Raw genomic sequence first — 17738 nt, 5'->3', positions numbered from 1 at the left:
TAGATAATGTCTTGTCGGCCAGGTGGAATTAATTCGTATTAGAGTCTCTTCTACGGCTCTTCCGTAGCGATCACGGTAGGATTAATTTTCTTGTACTTCGAAATGACTCTTTTCTATCCGACTAATTACACACAGCTTTTCTCGCTTTTATTTTTGTCAGCTCCCGGGGTTTAACTTTCCGCTTGCAGATTCAAACTCTCTCGCAGCCGCCATTCAAAAAAACTCTCCCACTGACGCCGTTGTCTCCGCAATTATTGACGTGGAAAAGGGGGCAGTGCTGTTGCACACCTCACGCACCCACGGACACCTGACCTGTCCTGTCAACACAGGGCCGTCACAACACACATACTCTCTCATACGCACCCACACACACACATATATAGGCACCCACACACTAACTTGCACACACTCACTCACTCACACATCTACCCACTCACATTCATGCTATCTGACACACACACATATTCATAAACACATGCACACACTGTCACACCCCCACATTCACGCACACATATGCAACCACGCGCGCACACACACACACATTTACTCTCACACGCACGCACTCATCTCACACATGCTTGGACATGCACACACACAAACAGAAACACACACATACACACAGCTAATCCCATCCTCCTTGATCTCTCTTCCCATAACCCCCTGCCTTTACTCCTATTTTAGGTCTTGGGGCCCTTCTAACTGAGCGACCACTCCAGTTCCATTCTTTCACTTCCACGTTCCAAAAAAAATCAAATGAAAGTCACATTCTGTCTGCACTCTGCAAAGGAGCCGGGGCCTGCACAGAAATAAACGCGCGAAGCATCACCTTGGGCAGAATTAATGGTGGAAACGGTTTGTGGCCGTGTGCTTTTTGCAGAGCTGTTTAAACAGAGCCAACTGTGATGAACAGTGGAGGACCAGGTCTAGAAAATTTACAGTTTTAACACGAATGTCCTTTAAAACAATCGGAAGGATGACACAAACATACACTCAGAGGTTGACAAGCGGTTTCAAATAGTTATAACCCCAATATTTTGCCCCTAAAAGATGGCAGGAAGGGAAATCAGAAAGGGGACAAATACCTTTTGTTACTTTTACTCCGTCTTAATGTTTTCTGTATTGTCAGTACCCATCACTTCAGTGGCTTGGAAAATTGTTTATTCAAAACAGCTGTACAGTCATTTATACCATCTCTGAAACAATTGTTCTGGACCTGATATTTACAAGTAACTTTAATATTCAATGTGATTGCAATTGTCTTAACATTTCTGTATTCAATGGAATTTAAATATGTATGAATGTCAAAATACATTGATGAATTTCTATATATTAAATATATATTGAATATATCTAAATTGTATGTTCCTTTCCAGTATTTATAATTATAATTATATTATGAATATAATAAAAATATTATATATTTGTATTTCCATTCCATCTGGGATAATATGGTATTAATGTGAGGAGACCTTACAGATGGCTATTCTGGGCAACTGTCCTTAAATCACCCACCTCCATATATGGCACTAAATACAAAAAAAAACTACACGTGGCATTCATTATGCACTGCCATTTCTTTTCTTTTCTTTTCTTTTTTGAGTTTGGCCTCAATAGCAGTACAGCCCTGGATCCAGCATCTGGAAGTGATCTTACACTGCTCTCTCAGAGCTGGCTAAAACAAAGGCTTTCAGTGCTTTAGACTTAATTAAGGGTGGGTCTGCTCAGAAAGTCCACAGGGTCTCCAGCTAGTCATAACCTTATCAACCCAAAAACCAAAACCCAAAAAACCATCTCCACTCACTGAACACAGCCAGGAACCACAGTAATGCTTAATGTTCTGCTGAACCCCTTTTCTTCAGATTTCTACTATTAGCATCGGCTGGTCATTCCTTTGGCTCAGTAGATAGAGGCCGAGAACAGCAGAGAAGGGTCTTATATACAGGCACCAATAGCGGAGTGCCAGGCCAAAGAGCGGTCTCACTGGCAACCCCCAATACAACAACACCCAGGAGGTACATTCTTGCGTGTGTTCTGCATTCAGAACATTCTCTCCCCTACCGCACCATCTGATTTAAAAAAAACCAAACTGGCCAGTAGGGATGGGCAAAAACACACACACATAAAAAACACTCATCTTCCTACGAAACTCCTCCCAAATAAATGTACCTAAACTTCAATAAAAATGGCAGAGACATAGGTTCTGCAGGTGGCACAGAGGTATAAATAGTATAAAAAAGGGGAAAGACACACATATTGCAAATACAACAGATACAAGCAAATGCATACCCCCCCCCCCCCCCCCATCCTGGAGTGTCAGGATCTGTACAGTACTAGTAACATAAACATATTTACAACAATTATTGATTTTACACGAGATTTCAACAGTTTTTCTATGGAGCCATCACATGCCCACTGTAGCCTCATCTTCCTGTTCATAGCTGAAAAGAATGGAACCTGGTGTGGTCTTCTGCTGCTGTAGCTCTTCTGCTTCAAGGCTCAACACAAGGTGTGTATTCAGAAATGCCCTCCTGCGCACCAGTGTTATGAATAGCTGTTATTTGAGCGTTTGTGGCCCTTCTGTTAATCTGACCGAGTCTGTCCATTCTCCCGACTTCTCTAATTACCAAAGTATTTTTTGCCCACAGAACGACCGCTCGTGTTTTTTTGTTTATCGCGCCATTCTCTGTAAACTCTTGTGTAAACTGTAGTGCATGAAATCCCACAGATTTTACTCATTTACTCAGAAAATATTTAGCCTAGCACTATGAAACAGCTTTGAAATGTCAGTAGTCATTACCTGTTTCAATTACATTCATAACTTAATCAAGTCAGATACAATTTAAACCGAAGCACAAGTAGCCCAATGTTGCAATCATATGACCTGGATGGTATAATTGTAACAGAGGGACACAATCATTGCAACAGTAAATTAAAATGTTCTATAATGGAGAATTTTGTCTGCAATTAATAATGTTAGTCCAGGAAACACATTTCCAGTGGTAATGTGAGACCAGCCACATTTTCAGATAATGAAGCATGGTGCTTTATTTAAGAAAAAAGGCACAAACAGTGATGCATAAGCAGCTTCCTAACTTACCGTGAAGTGAGTTGTGGTGGCATCCAAATCAAGGAGGAAAACTGCTTTTGTTCGTTTCTTAACACCCAAGTAAGCTTTTTCAAAGCAAATAGCCTACCATACAGACCAGTCTGGTGTGTTCTTATTATAAATGCATGTGACCAGATGGCTATTTCTTTTCCATTAATCGTTTGGAGCATCCAGAGGATGATGCTTTGTCAATGCAGCAAGCAAATTAGCCGTACACATTTAACATTAAACACTGAACTTAAAAAGTTAAACATGCTGATGAGTAAGATTAATTAATTAATTAATTTATTTATTTATTTATTTAAGAAATTCTAAAGGCACACTATGCAGGATTTTTTAGCCTTGCTGTGGTCCTGTTTACAATCAAAGAAGTATTCTATCAGTAAATTTTTCACACATTGCCAGATATGCCTCAGCATTGTTATTTTTTAAATATTTCCAAGGTAAAAAGGCATTGTATGCCTTTAAACACCATTTTAAATGCCCAGGGTCTCCCCAAAAGGACACTATATGTAGATGGTTTTCAACACCATCTAGTGTCCCTTAATCTGAAGCCCTCTCCGTGATCTCCCTGGGTACAAATCCTCTTTTTATTTAGATGAGTCTGTAAACATATAATACTGAAAAAGTGTGTTGTTTGTTATAGCAACTCAGAGTCTGCATAACTGTAACAGCTTCATGCAGATAGGGACATCATTTAAAACTAACTCAGAAAACAATACTAAATTTTATTTAAAAATATTTCCTTGGAAGGTTCTCGAATTGCTCCGTTCTTTTCGCACTCGGTACTGTGAAGAACCACCTCGTAGGTCTGACAGATGAAATCACGCGACAACCGAGTGAAGGAATAGCAAGAATTTATTACACAAAAACAAACAGTTACAAACAAAGAACTGGCTGGGAATGCCAAAATGTGCAGCGCAGTGAGTTGGCAAATTGACAAGCTGGTTAGCTACTACGCTGGTGAGTCAAAAAAAGGCTAGCTGGTGAAAATGAAAAGAGAGCTTGAGCTGGTAGAACTCGCAGCCTTTTTGAAAAGCATGATCCCAGCTGACCACGGTTAAGCATTCCGCGGCCTCGCCTCCCAGCTGGAAGCAATCCCCGCTGGAAGCAATCCAAAACTCCTCCAAACTTTTCCATTACTCTTGACGGTTTCCCCATCCCACTTTCCACTCGTGAAGAGCCTAGGTATCATTCTTGACTCCACTCTCTCATTTGAACCTCATGTAAAACACATCACCAGATCTGCCTTTTTCCATCTCCGAAACATATCGAAACTCAGGCCCACCCTGTCCTACTTGACAACAGAAACTCTAATCCATGCCTCTGTAACATCTCGGCTGGATTATTGTAACTCTGTTCTCACTGGCATCCCAATCAGATCAATACGCAGAAGTTCAAAATGCTGCAGCACGAATACTGACCCACACTAAAACATACGATCACATCTCTCCAATCCTGTACAAACTTCATTGGCTGCCAGTACAATTCCGAATACAATTCGAAACCCTCCTGTCAACCTACGGTGCACTTCATGGTTTAGCTCCGGCCTATCTGACTGATCTTCTCCTGGCCCACACACCCACTCGCTCGCTTCGCTCCTCCTCTGCAAGACTTCTAACTGTCCCCACATCTCGCCACTCCACTCTTGGTGATCGGGCTTTCTCCTGTGCAGCACCCAAACTCTGGAACACACTCCCTCCCCACATCCGTAATGCTGAGACTCTCGCCACTTTTAAGAAACATTTAAAACCTCACCTTCACACTAGCTTTGGCCTGAACAAGACATAGCTATCCACTCCCCCATGGCACTTTTATTTATTTTATTACCATTATTTTATTTTATTTTGTTATTTATTTTTTATCTTTTCAAACTGTTTTTAATAGCATGTATGTATCTGTAGTGTCTTGTCATTCTTCTGTCCATTTTAATACCATGTAAGGTGACCTTGAGTGTTCAGAAAGGCGCCTGATAAATAAAATGTATTATTATTATTATTATTATTAAAGGTAATCGCTGGCTTCCACGAATGGCGTCAAGAGATTACCTGCTCAAATGAATGTAAGAAAAAAGGTGAAAAAACACAGGGCGGGCGCCAGGCGTGACAGTACAGAGTAAAATGTCCAGTGTTAATTCAACTCTAACAGCTGATAATATTTGGTCCCCAATGGGGGACTTTAATAATCATTAATAATTCAATGAACACTGAATATTTTACTGTGTATAGGACTGAATTGCATGTGTACAAACCATATCTACTTTTTGTACAGCAGTGTACAAAAAGTTATTGACCGTGTTACATTTACGATGCGTTACATTTTACAGACATTTTACAGTCCCCTACATATACACTCCACTTGATAGAGCGGACTTAACACTGTGCGGGATGCAGAATGTGCATGGCTCAATCCGTCACGATTTGTGGGTCTCCATTTTGTTTGTGGTTGCCACGGACATGGAAAGCTTGTAGCCTAGTCCACAACACTGCTTCAGACAGAAAATGACTGGCAGGGGCTAAATCTGTCATGTCAGGAAATACGCTGAGTGATTTGTGGATGTCCACATTACAGGTAGAAACCAACAGACATAACAGACAGCTGAACTCTTGGGAATGGCAAGTTTACCCGTCATGTACTGCAATGAATAATGTTCTTGCCATCTGTCAATGTGACATTTAAAATACCTCTGTGTATTTAGGCAGAGGGCTATGTTTATTAAACTACAATATTGCCTGTAGCCTACTGAATGCGTCAATATGCTATTCTTTTTTCCTGTTACCACATAGTGTATGGGTTGTGTTTTAAGTAAATGCTAAAGATTGCAACATTAGTAAGCCCAGTAGTAGTAGCCTGATTCAGATTTTGGCTGACCACACACATGACTATATATAACATTTCAGATATTAAAGGCAACATTTTAAATTTTGAACACCTCAAGTATAAGCATATTTTTTTAATTAAACCTATAACTGTAGGTTTGTATGTGTAAACTAGGGAGTCATTTGTGACATGGGTGGGGAATCATGACATTGATTGAAACAGGTTTGATGGGCTCCAACTCTGGTGCTTCAGTCTTCACCTTGTCAAACCTCTGGCAGGCAATACATGCACTGACCTTAAAGCACAATGTAAAATGCATTTTGTTATGTGACCTTGTGAAAGTCTGGCTATATTCTATCTGTAATATAATTTAAAAAATTGATTGCCTACCCAGTCAAGTGTGTCCTGTGTAATGCCACGCCAGTAGAAGCGTTGCCTGGTTTTCTCCTGCATCCGCCTCACTGCAAAATGACTGGCACGGGCCTCAGTGAGCACCAACGGCTACAGCAGCTGCTTTAGAATATCATTGAGTCACCCGGACCTTTATTGCAGCCCGGACATAAATTGGCGTGACAGCAACTGCTTAATTTTGTAGTGCACGGGAAGATCAGGGTAGGATACAGGTCTGGTCAGAACATTCAAATTCAAATTCAAATTCAAAATGCTTTATTGGCATGAAATACATTTGTAGATATTGCCAAAGTGTACACACAGAAACAGGAATAGGAATAGGAATATAAACAACATGAAATGCAAACAACAGTGTGGTAATGGCCACAGTAATTAGGCTATATAATAATAATAATAATAATAATAAAGTAGAAAAAAGAAAATGGAAAAGAAAAAAAGAAATATAAATTAATTAATAATTAAAATATATTTGTGGTGGTCAACCATGTCTCTCAGATTATGGCAGGCCGAGATGTACTTTGCTGCTAGTAGAGCTGTTGGCCTTTTCCTGCTCGACCACTCCGCTCTGCGGCAGCAGGGCGCCTTGTAACCTCTCCCACCCGACCAAAGGGATCACAGAGCTTCTCCACCCTAGCTCCGCAGGGATGGAACGAACTCCCCGTCCCTCACCGAACCTCCCCCTCACTACCCATCTTCCGCCGCGGCCTGAAGACTCATCTCTTCAGACTATACCTAGACTAACCACCACCACGCTGTATATTTCACTCTAAATCTAAATTAGTTGAGTTATTAAATTAAAATTAATTTATTGTATTATTTCAAATTTAATTATTAGGGGGTCACCCTCAGCTACCCGGTTAATGGCACAGCATTCTGAATACTGAACCCAGACTAACTGGCGATCACCCTTTATCAACCTCAACATTTAAAATTATTTAGAGGGAATTGACCCTTGGCACTTATGAATTCAAATGTCTCTATTTTACTTTGTTGGTGGATCATTCCATCAGCATGAGAGAGGAAACACAAACACACATATACAAAAATATAAGCTTTAATGACTAATAATTGTTATTGGAAGTTAAGCAGTTTGGTTGTAATATGGGATAGTATATTGCCACAGTATAGCACAATACAATTCCGTACATATAATGTACTATGTAGTGACGAGTCAGATGTTACAGTATTAGTATTATGGTTCATAAGTGAAATGCTCTCAACAAGGTTACTGGGTACCACTACACAGAAACTCACTATGGACTAATAACTAATAAACTAATTTTACGCACGTAGCTTATGATTAGTGCGAGACAGACAACAATCAGTTACACTCGACTCATTTATTTATTTATTTATTTAGGATCCCCATTAGTTATTACCTCAGTAACGACTATTCTTCCTGGGGTCCACACAAAAGACAAGACAAGATAAGACATTCAAACATCACATTATAGACAATCCACATTATCAACAAAACAAAATTAAATTAAATAAAAATTAAGAGAAAATAAGTAGTTCTCTCACATTCATAATGTCACCTCAACAATAAATGGTTAAAGCAAATAATACAGTTAGTAGGCTAGGTATATATAAGTACTGTATATATAACTGCCCAATACTACTAGTGCATAGTGAAGCCTTACCTCGGTTAACACCACAAATATAATCAACCTTCACATACAGAACATCATATGTAGCAGTGCTGTACCCACCATTAACTTTCTGTCAATTTGTTTTAACCAATCATCTGTTCATTGTGTTAAAGCTGTACATGTTGAGTAACCCACCTTATATGCATGTTGGAATTCAGAGTTGATACTGTTTTCCGAGAAGTAATGCTGAATCTGTTTAAATTCAATACCCTCCATAAGTTTGCTTAAAGCAGGGAAAATACTAATAGGCCGACTACTTGGTCCAGTAAATGACTCCTTGCTATTTTTTGGTAGAGGAGTAACCTTTGCTATTTTCCACGTTTGTGGATAAACACCTTCATTCAGACATAAATTAAAAATATGACACAGTGGCTTCGCCACAATCCTAGCTGACAGCTGTAGTAATTTACCATTCAGATTGTCATAGCCACAAGGTTTATCACACTGCAATGACAAGAGAAGCTTTTCCATTTCTTCTGTATTTATATTGGTAAAGTCAAATTCACATTTTTTGTTGTACATAATATGTTGTTTAATTGGTGACAGCTTACCATTCACTGGCAACATTTGACTTATTGTGTCCACTTTACCTATTAAATAATTATTAAAATAATTAGCTATAGCTTGAGGTTTGGTAACAAATCCACCACCAGATTCAATAAATGAGGGAGTTCTATTCATTTTATCCTTACCCATTACTTACTTCATTAAGGTTTCTCCATAACGTTTTGCTGTCACCCTTAATCTCCTCAATCTTGGATTGATAATATTGCTTTTTCTTTAGTTTATTCATTTTTGTGACTTTGTTTCTCAGTGAACGGTAAGCCTGCCAATCAGCTGAGCTACCAGATATGATAGCAGCTTTTTTCAGTACAGGGTGCAACGGCAGTGTCCTTACCTGGGAATCGAACCTGCGACCTTTCGGTTACAAGCCCAGTTCCTTACCCACTGTGCTACACTCCGACCTTCTTCCCACAGCTGGAGTAAGTTCTCTCAAACTATTAAGGGCCATGCTGAAGTGCTATTTAGGTCCTAAATATCTATTCCTCACCATTCCTTGCAATTATGTCCTTGCAATTCTGCAAAATTAGTTAAAACGTGAAAAACTATTAACAGTGGATTGTTGTGGTAATGGTTGTGGGAATCTAAACAATGTCCATTACCCAGACATTGCTTTCAAGAACTGCATTAAATTCTGAACGGAAATCTGGGAAGTTCTCATAGCTGTCAGCTATGTGCAGAATCTTCCCACACGTGTGCCCAATTGGTCTTCTCGTGAATTCTGTCATTTCTTCAAATTCCACGTAGATGCTGTCTGTAATTACAAGATCAGATCCAGTGCAGAACCGCAGAAATTTCTGAAGTTTACTTTCATCTAACTCTCTGATGAATCTTTTCAGATGATTTCCCACTTCCTTTTGTTTTGGAGTCAAATCAATGGCAAATTTCAGCAGTTTACAGACCTTTTTCGTGGTTGGTTGCAGGTCAGAGAACAACTTGGTCAGTGCCTCTGGACTGAGGGAGAGATGATGATGGGTGATCTCCCTCCAGCAGTCAATAACGAACATCGGTTTTTGGACGAGTTCTTTGTGCGCTATTTCATCCAGTATTTTAGGAAGAGTCTCAGCGGTGATTCTCCTTCTACAACCATAGCTGTCGAGAACTTCCACAAGATCATCAGAGTCAACTGCGGAGAAATCGCTCATTGCTTCCATCAAAACCTCACGTTCTTGGCTGCTCACAAATTGCAGAAAATGTTCTTTAAGATCACTGTACACATTGGCAAAAAGCACCTGTTCAAGGAAGGGGAGTGCAAGTTTGTTTGGCAAATATTGACAATCTTGGTAACCTTTCAAAAGGATTCTACCAATTGCCTTCCATGTTTCAGCAGGAAAATCATGGCGAATGAAGGGCACATTAACTGTTGTACCGAGTGTGCATCGCTCGTAGAATTCATGCCAGAAGCAGCTGAGAACATCTCTCAGTACCCCAGATCCACTGCCTGCTTCTTCTTCATTGTCTGGAAGTATGCGTCTCACGCTCAGTGCTTTATTCAAAATCTCTGCATCAGAAAAAGCAGTGATCATGTCATGTAAAGAGTTAGCATGATGTACGATGATCGTTATCACATCCTCTGGGTGAGCTGGACTGGCGGGCATAGGAAAATCCTCATAGATCAATGTGTCCTCTGTGTCTTCTTCAATGCCATAAAGGGGACCAACCATAATTTCAGAGACAACAGACGTTTCTAAAGCAGGCTGGACTCCAGCTCCATCTCCCTCTTGTAGTTCTGCTGTATTGATTTCATTGCCACTGTGTGCCGAGACAAGGATCACTTCAGATGTCTCGCTGGCATCATCTTCAAGTTCTTTTGGCTTGGTTGCAATGTAAAAGCATAACATTGTCAGCCTCGCAGTCTCGTACATAGTGCCAACGGACAGGCAAGTGTCATCAGTAAGGCAGTTCTGTTTGAAGTCCCACACCTCAAAGTCAAAATCTGATTCTGATCCTTTAGGAGATACTCCATCAGGAAAGAAAAGTTCCTTTCCTTCCTGAAGGATGTCTTTTAATCCAGCATTAATGTCCAATTGAACTTTCCTGGTGCCACCTCCCTGCTTTGCCCTCACCTGTTTGGCTACTTTGCCATTAATGTGAATCCATCCTATCTCTACATTTCGGGTTGTTTTTAGCTTCTTCGTCTGTGTTGTTCTTGTGTCTTCATGTGATGTGTTTTCCTTGGTGCTTTCCTTTCTGACTTTCATTTTCTCACAACGTTTTTCTAAAAGCCCTGTTTTCGCTTTGAAAGGGGCTTTTTACTTTTGCAGAAATTGAAGAGGGCAATTCGGTCTCTGTAAGAGGGGATGTAATTTGCCAGAGTTGTATCATCCATCAGCACTATGACGTCGCTGTCAATCTGCACAGAAGAAGAAAGATCATTTTCAATAATTTTCTTTATATTATTTTCTATTATTTGTGCACATTGCATAAATAATGTTAAGGTTAAGCCCCTTAAGTCAGTACTAGTGTCAGTAGGGAATACTGATTTAAATTTGCAGGAAAGCTTTGTATGCAGGGGTCAGTACAATAATGGAACAAAAAACAAAACTCATGCTTTTTATTTACGTGATTCTGCATAGCTTTTCAATATCTGGATCACCCTCTCCTGGTTAAAAAAAGCCTGGGAGTGTTAAACCATCTCACTGTGAGACTTCACACTCACTCACAGGTTTATGAGTATCTGGATGTTGCCTGCAATCGAAACTGATATTATCTATTTTACTCCATTCTAGACCCTTTCAAAGCAGTACTCGATTCTGATTGGTCCAAAGTGTGGGCATTATTTCTCAGTTAAGGGACACGTCGGCCTTTTAACAGTTCTAAAATCAATGCACTACAAAATCCAGCATTCTAAGCAGTTAAAACAGCAACATTACTCTTTCGGTTTTGAATTGTTGTTACGTCCCCTCCCCTTGTCAATGTCCAATTTCGCAATGGCAACGTTGAATCACGGTTCTAGATACTGGCTTCATTTAGGAATGCCAACCATCTCGCAAAATACGGAATCGCCCCTTTTTTTGACAGTAGAATAGGCATTCCGTAAGTCATGGCTACGGGACGCATTTTCATCCGTATCTTTGTAAACGATTGCGTTTGTAGTAACCGCTGTTTTGAATACAATTCAATAGTTATAACTAGCCGGGATAACAAGCATGCCGTGAGACCATTCTGACCTAAAACCCAGAATTTTAATATTGGCTAGGACTAGGTGACAAGTTATGGCGAAACTATCCTAAAGCTAGCTGGCAGTCAAACCCGGTTTCAGAGGGTCTTGGAGAAACGCTATATGTCTACACTGCGAGACCGCAACATTTTGGAGTCGTTGTTTTCCTGGTTTCTGCTTAACAACGGTGCAAATAGAATGACCAAACCGAGTTTTTGAATAACAAGGGTCCAAACAGAACTACCAACCAGAGTTTTGCTTGACAACGGTAAAATAATATGCCAAAACGGCCGCAGAAGAATATTTCACTTTCAGCCGATTAATTCGATAAAAATCAATAAATATAAAGTAGGCTAACCATATTGTTGGTAACTCGTTGTATAAATGGAATAAAATATAAACTACCAAACCGAGTTTTCTGTCCCGTTATTGGAAAAGAATGTAGGCTACTTCGGGGCTGGTTAAGCTACCCTCGGCTTCGCCTCGCCATCACCACCCTCGTCGTAACGGGACAGCACGTCATGGTTTATTCCTTACGTAATGGATACCTCGTCGAGCATTATCCCTTACCTGGCTACTCAGCCAAGATTCTCCAGGCATTGTACTCTTAACCACTAACCTCTACACATGCACAACGTTAGTTTACAGAATTCTGACTTTAATCTCAGAATTCTGACTTTAAAGTCAGAACTCAAAATTTTTTTTCACATGTGGCCCTAATCCTCTTCCGTAGATATTAGACTGAACTGGAGTGGAGTGAGGTTGCTTTACCTGTTTGTCTAAGTCCTTAAAAGCATTTTTATCCACGGCCTGTGTTGCTTTTATTTCGTCAATGTCCTTCTGAGAGTATTTTAGACTGTTACTCAAGTCCTGGAACTCTCTCACAATTCCATCAATCCTTTTGTTGGTCGAATCCAGGATCATTTGTGTGAAGCACATAAGTGATGCCTCCTGTCTTTTTAATACCTCCTCATAGATAGTCTTTTGTTGATCCAGCATTTCTTTGAGTGTGTCCATAGTTACGAACTCCGGTTCAGCTTCAGTTACGTTCCTTTGACTTTTGCGATTCAACATCGTACTTTGTCCACTTTGTCCACTTTGTCCACTTTGTCCACTTTGTCCACTTTGTCCACTTTGTCCACTTTGTCCGCTAGTTCACGTAGTTCACATAGTTCACGTAGAGCACGTAGTTCACGTTGTCCTGTTCTGGCTGCACGGAAACAATCTAAATTTCGAGAGTTTTCTGTGTTTTTTATGAAGAACCACCAGACTGCAAAGGCGCTGCCAGCCAGAACCAGCTGCAACACCATCACTCCCACCACTATCCCAGCCACTTCTCCAACAGAGAGTCCTGCAGAGAACATGGAGACAGAGGGACTCATTTGGGAGAAATAGAGAAGAGCAGGTAATAATCAAGAAGAAAAGACTACAATAATAAAATTGATAATAAAAACAACATCAATAATAATACATTTAGCAAACATCCAGAGGGACTTACAAAAAGTGCCTCCATAAAGGTTCATACAACAAGCAGAGCTGATGTCAAGTCAGCAGTCTGACTAAGTGTAGTAGCACATTAGTAGTAGGCACTGAAGTAACGTTGTAAACCTACAACATAATAGGAAGTGCCAGCGTAGGTGGGAGGAGACTGTGGATGCTAAGGCAGTAGGACTCTGAGATGGAGCCCTGGGGAACTCCTGCCCTAAGTGTTAAGACAGTGGGACTGTGCTGATAAGTTAGGAAAAGTACATCCCATTGGAATTGCTGAGATACCGGTTTGAGGGCCAGAGTCACCAATAGGATCAACTGTATCAAACGCAGCAGAGAGGTCAAGACAAAATCAAGAAAGGGGACAGGGGGGCAGTTTCTGCAGATTTGCATGATTCTGTTATGGGGTGGGGGGGGGGCTATAGTGACATTCTTCTACTCTCAGGTAAGCCACTGCCATTTCCTAGGACTTTTTCTGTGCCTAAATCCTGTCTTACAGCAGCAAACCAGCTTAAAGGCATCAGAGCATTTTCTCCAGCTTTATTTTATGGACAGAAAACCCAGTACAGTAATTTGTGGCCAGATAGAGGTGAAAACCTGCACTAAAGGCTGCAACAGGCCATTTTTATACTTTCTGGAGTAAAGCAGTCCACAGGCCGATACATTTCAGTAAATTCAGTGGCGTTATGAAAATATACAAATTTTATGCAAATTCCATAAAAACTGTAGACTAAAAGAGAATCAGACTTATTTTCAATAATTGTCAGGCCTTAGTACACTGATAGTCTACAATCATTGTTTAATAAATGTTTTATTTAGGAAATTTGTGGGAAGACAGAAAAATTGACAAAGCTAGGCTACATCTTAGAAACCATAGCCTGAGATTGCAAAAGCCTAAAACCTATACTTTTGTGTCTCTTATGTGTATTGTGCTCAAGGGGACAATAAAACATGAGGCATTGTGAAATTTTTTTTTAAATTTTATATTAATATTAATATTATTTCCATTATTTTCCCAATGGATTGCAGCAGCCATAAGTCAGAGGAATAACAGAGTGGACCAGTAAGATGCTGAGCCCTGCATCTGCACAAACACAAAGAGCTGAAGAGGAGGACCATACCTGAGACTCGCACAGAGACTGAGCCGATGGTCCTGTTGGTCTCAGGATCGGTCACCTTGTAGACTCCGGCATCCTCCAGTGTCACACTCCTCAGCAAAAGGGTGTAGTTCTGGGCCAGAAGCTCACATCTCTGAGCACAACGCTCCCCATACCTGGCTGGGCCTTTATTTGCATCGAGCATCAGCACCTCATCTGAACCAAGGCCTGCACTGAATGTTACCCTCACTGGGTCTGCGGTATAGAGCGGTATGGAGAGCAAACCACCGGCCTTCACTGTGAGGTTCTGGGGTGGGTGGCCTGTGAGGGCAGGGAATTCATTTACATGTTTACATATTTTACATTTACATGCATATTTACAGGGGATATGAACACATTATCAACAGCAGTCAGCTTGATCATGTAAAAAGGTAAAAATGATACAGGGCAAATTATGGCATCCAAAAATTACTGGTGTCATCTTTCATCAAATCTGCGGTACATCAAACAATACTTCTGTAGATTATGAAACATTGTTACACTTGCCCTGATTAAAATTACCACATGAAAAAATAAATAATACACACCAGACACACTTATACACCTGAGCTGCTTGACTCCCATACAGAACTGAAGATCTAAAGTGAATTTTACCTGTCACAACGAGACTGGCAGAATCTGGATTCTCTTTTGGACCGTTGTAGAAGCACTGGTAGTCGCCTTCATCTGAAAACCGTGTCTGTCTGATGGTTAAAGACATGTTTCCATAGAGGGCTTGTTCTGGGGAAACTGAAGCTCTGTTCTCGAACCTGGGCCCATATGTGATGGTATTCTTAAGGAGCTGGTAAACGTTCTCTCCACCTCTCTTCCAGAGGATATCCAGATCATCAGCACGCGCTCGTGTATTAATTTGCGCAAAACAAGGAAGACTGGCGGACATTCCCATCGCTACGAAAACATTTGATGGGACTGAGAGAGAGAGACAGAAAAAGAGAGAGGGAAAGAGAGAAACAGGCAGACAGAGATTTACAAAGTATTCCTGGCATACAGGAATTAACAGCTCAACCATGTTGCTTGGGGTAGATGAAGGCCCTGATGCAGCATATGCTGTCTACTGCATACCACCCAAGGCTTGTGGGTTTTGTACAGGCTGGAATGATCCAGCCCCCCAAAAACAATCGTAAGAATAATAACAGTAATATCCTTTGTCAAAGAACAGCTTTTAGGGCTATCAAATCCACAAGCACTAAAAACATTCACTCAATCTGTCGGAAAAAAGGCAACATGTACTGACCTCTAATTTCTAGTTTCACATCTGAAAGAATGATCTCAGTCTCATCTATGTACTGGCATTTGTAAATGCCGAGGTCACTGTACACCACAGGACTGAGGAGGAGGCTGTAGTTTCCCGGATCTTTTAAGTGGAAGGATTCCACCCGTCCCTGGAAGCCGTTTCCAGAGGAAAAGGATCCGGTGTAAAGGTCAGCCACACCCAGCCAGTCAGGATACTCATACTCCTGAAAGCGCCACTCCACATCCCTGCTGGGGGCTCCATGACAGGGGAGAGTGAGGGAACGGCCGATGTTCACAAACATGCGGACAGAGTAGACTGGAGATGCTGCCAGCAGGGCTAGGGGAGGGAAGTTGGATGTTCAGTCAGCATAAAAGGGAAAAATATCACAGGGCTGGGCTTTTCATCATAAGAGGGAAATCTTACAGGGCTGGACTTTTCATGCATAAGAGGGAAATCTCACAGGGGTGGACTTTTCATGCATAAGAGAGAAATCTCACAGGACTAGGCCATTCACGCATAAGAATTAAATGATTTAAACTATAAATTATTCAATCTAAATTTTTGTCCACCAATATGGCAGTGAAGCATGAAGTTTTTATTTATTTTATTTTTTTTTATACACACACACACAAGCATATACAATGCTGTAAGAAAAAGTGTTTGCCCCCTTCCTGATTTATTTGTTATTGAATATTTGTCACACTGAATGGTTGCAGATTATTACACAAAGAAACTAAGAGTAAACACAAAACACATAAATTATATATATATATTTGTAAGAAATCTGTCTCTGATGCCAATGTCTACTTTGTGTGGGTCAGGCGTGCGCCCCCCTTTACTTAATTTGATACCCAAGTATGTGACTTCAGATCTGAGGAGCTGTGCTTTTTTCGGATTTAATTTAAGTCCTGCATTTTCAAGTAGCCCGAGTAATTCTGCCAGTAAGGTTATGTGTTCTTCTCTGGTAGCAGTCTGCAACGGCAAATCATCAACATACTGAATAAGGCATTCAGGTTTGGAGAAAGCTGTTAACACGTGGGCTAGACACTGATGGAAGAGTGTGGGTGAACTAGCAAAACCTTGAGGCAAAACATTCCATGTGTATTGTGTGTTTTTAAATTTGAATGCAAATTTGTACTGGCAGTCTGGATGCAATGGTATTGACCAAAATCCATTAGAAATGTCTAATGCTGAATAATAATTTGCTTCAGGTATCAGGGATGCTAGTACTTCTGGTGTTGAAGCTACTACTGGAGCACAGGTATGGGTGCATTTATTAAGTTCTCTGTAATCAACACAAAGCCTCCAGGAATTGTCTGGTTTCCGAACTGGCCATATGGGAGACATTGCTGGTGAGAGAGAGGGTCGTATGACATCCTGTTGCAAAAGAGACTCAATCGTAGATTGAATATAAGGGTTTGCTTCCTCTGGGTACTTATATTGGCGGAGTGACGGCGGATCACGGCCTTGTATATTCACCTCCATGACTTCACGATCTATTCGCCCACAATCATGTTTACTTTTAGCGAAAACACCTCTATGTTTTGCTAATACTTCCTCCAAACCTGCATCGTTAACTCTCAACAATGTATGTAAGTCATATTCCTCAGACTTCTTAATGGCATGCACTGCATGAACATTGGAAATCTCCACAAACTCATCTTTAGACTCAGTATTGCGCCAAATGAAATTGTTGCCATAATCTATAATGTAACCACGCTTTTTCATGATGTCTGAACCTAAAATGTTGCGACCATCTCCTGTTGCACTAAGCCAAGCTTTGTCTTTAAACCTGTCTTTGCCAATTTCAAAGGTAAGGTTATCTGATTGGGAAGCCAGAGACATAGTACCATCAAAGCCTTCTATTGTGATAGTCCTATTATTGTGACTAGGGGTTGCATTAGAATGAATTATGGACAAAGAAGCACCACTATCCACTAACCAATTATCGCATCGGCCTCCAACAGCGATCTGTGTAATTGGTCTACCCCATCTATCACGTGACAAAGGTGCCACGTGCAGCACGGAGGCCTGACACCCCTATGCTGAGTGTGAAGTGGTATTGCTTTTCATCTTAGAAATAGCTGCCTGCAAATCAACATTCTCTGCACTCAGTTTTGTTATTGCTGACTGTATACTACTGAGTGTC

General features: G+C 40.7%; 1 protein-coding gene and 1 long non-coding RNA gene across 2 annotated transcripts in view; one reads left to right on the top strand and one right to left on the bottom strand.

Annotated features, from left to right (window-relative positions):
• Positions 1–17738, bottom strand: part of LOC135245440 (uncharacterized) — a 158572-nt gene that overhangs the window by 127976 nt on the left and 12858 nt on the right. Inside the window, exons 7-9 of the mRNA XM_064318485.1 lie at positions 15590–15925; positions 14950–15264; positions 14320–14616 (exon numbers count right to left, since the gene is read on the bottom strand). Of these exons, the coding sequence (XP_064174555.1) occupies positions 14320–14616; positions 14950–15264; positions 15590–15890 (913 nt within the window). The 5' untranslated portion in view covers positions 15891–15925. The remainder of the gene's footprint in view (positions 1–14319; positions 14617–14949; positions 15265–15589; positions 15926–17738) is intronic.
• Positions 12968–14620, top strand: LOC135245455 (uncharacterized). Its single transcript, XR_010327261.1, has 2 exons — positions 12968–13115; positions 14228–14620. It is a non-coding gene; the product is annotated as an uncharacterized LOC135245455 (long non-coding RNA).

This window comes from Anguilla rostrata, chromosome 19, assembly GCF_018555375.3.
Source record: "Anguilla rostrata isolate EN2019 chromosome 19, ASM1855537v3, whole genome shotgun sequence".
Classification (NCBI taxonomy): domain Eukaryota; kingdom Metazoa; phylum Chordata; class Actinopteri; order Anguilliformes; family Anguillidae; genus Anguilla; species Anguilla rostrata.
Note: the sequence above shows the minus strand (reverse complement) of the source record. Positions and strands in the feature narration are given on the sequence as shown.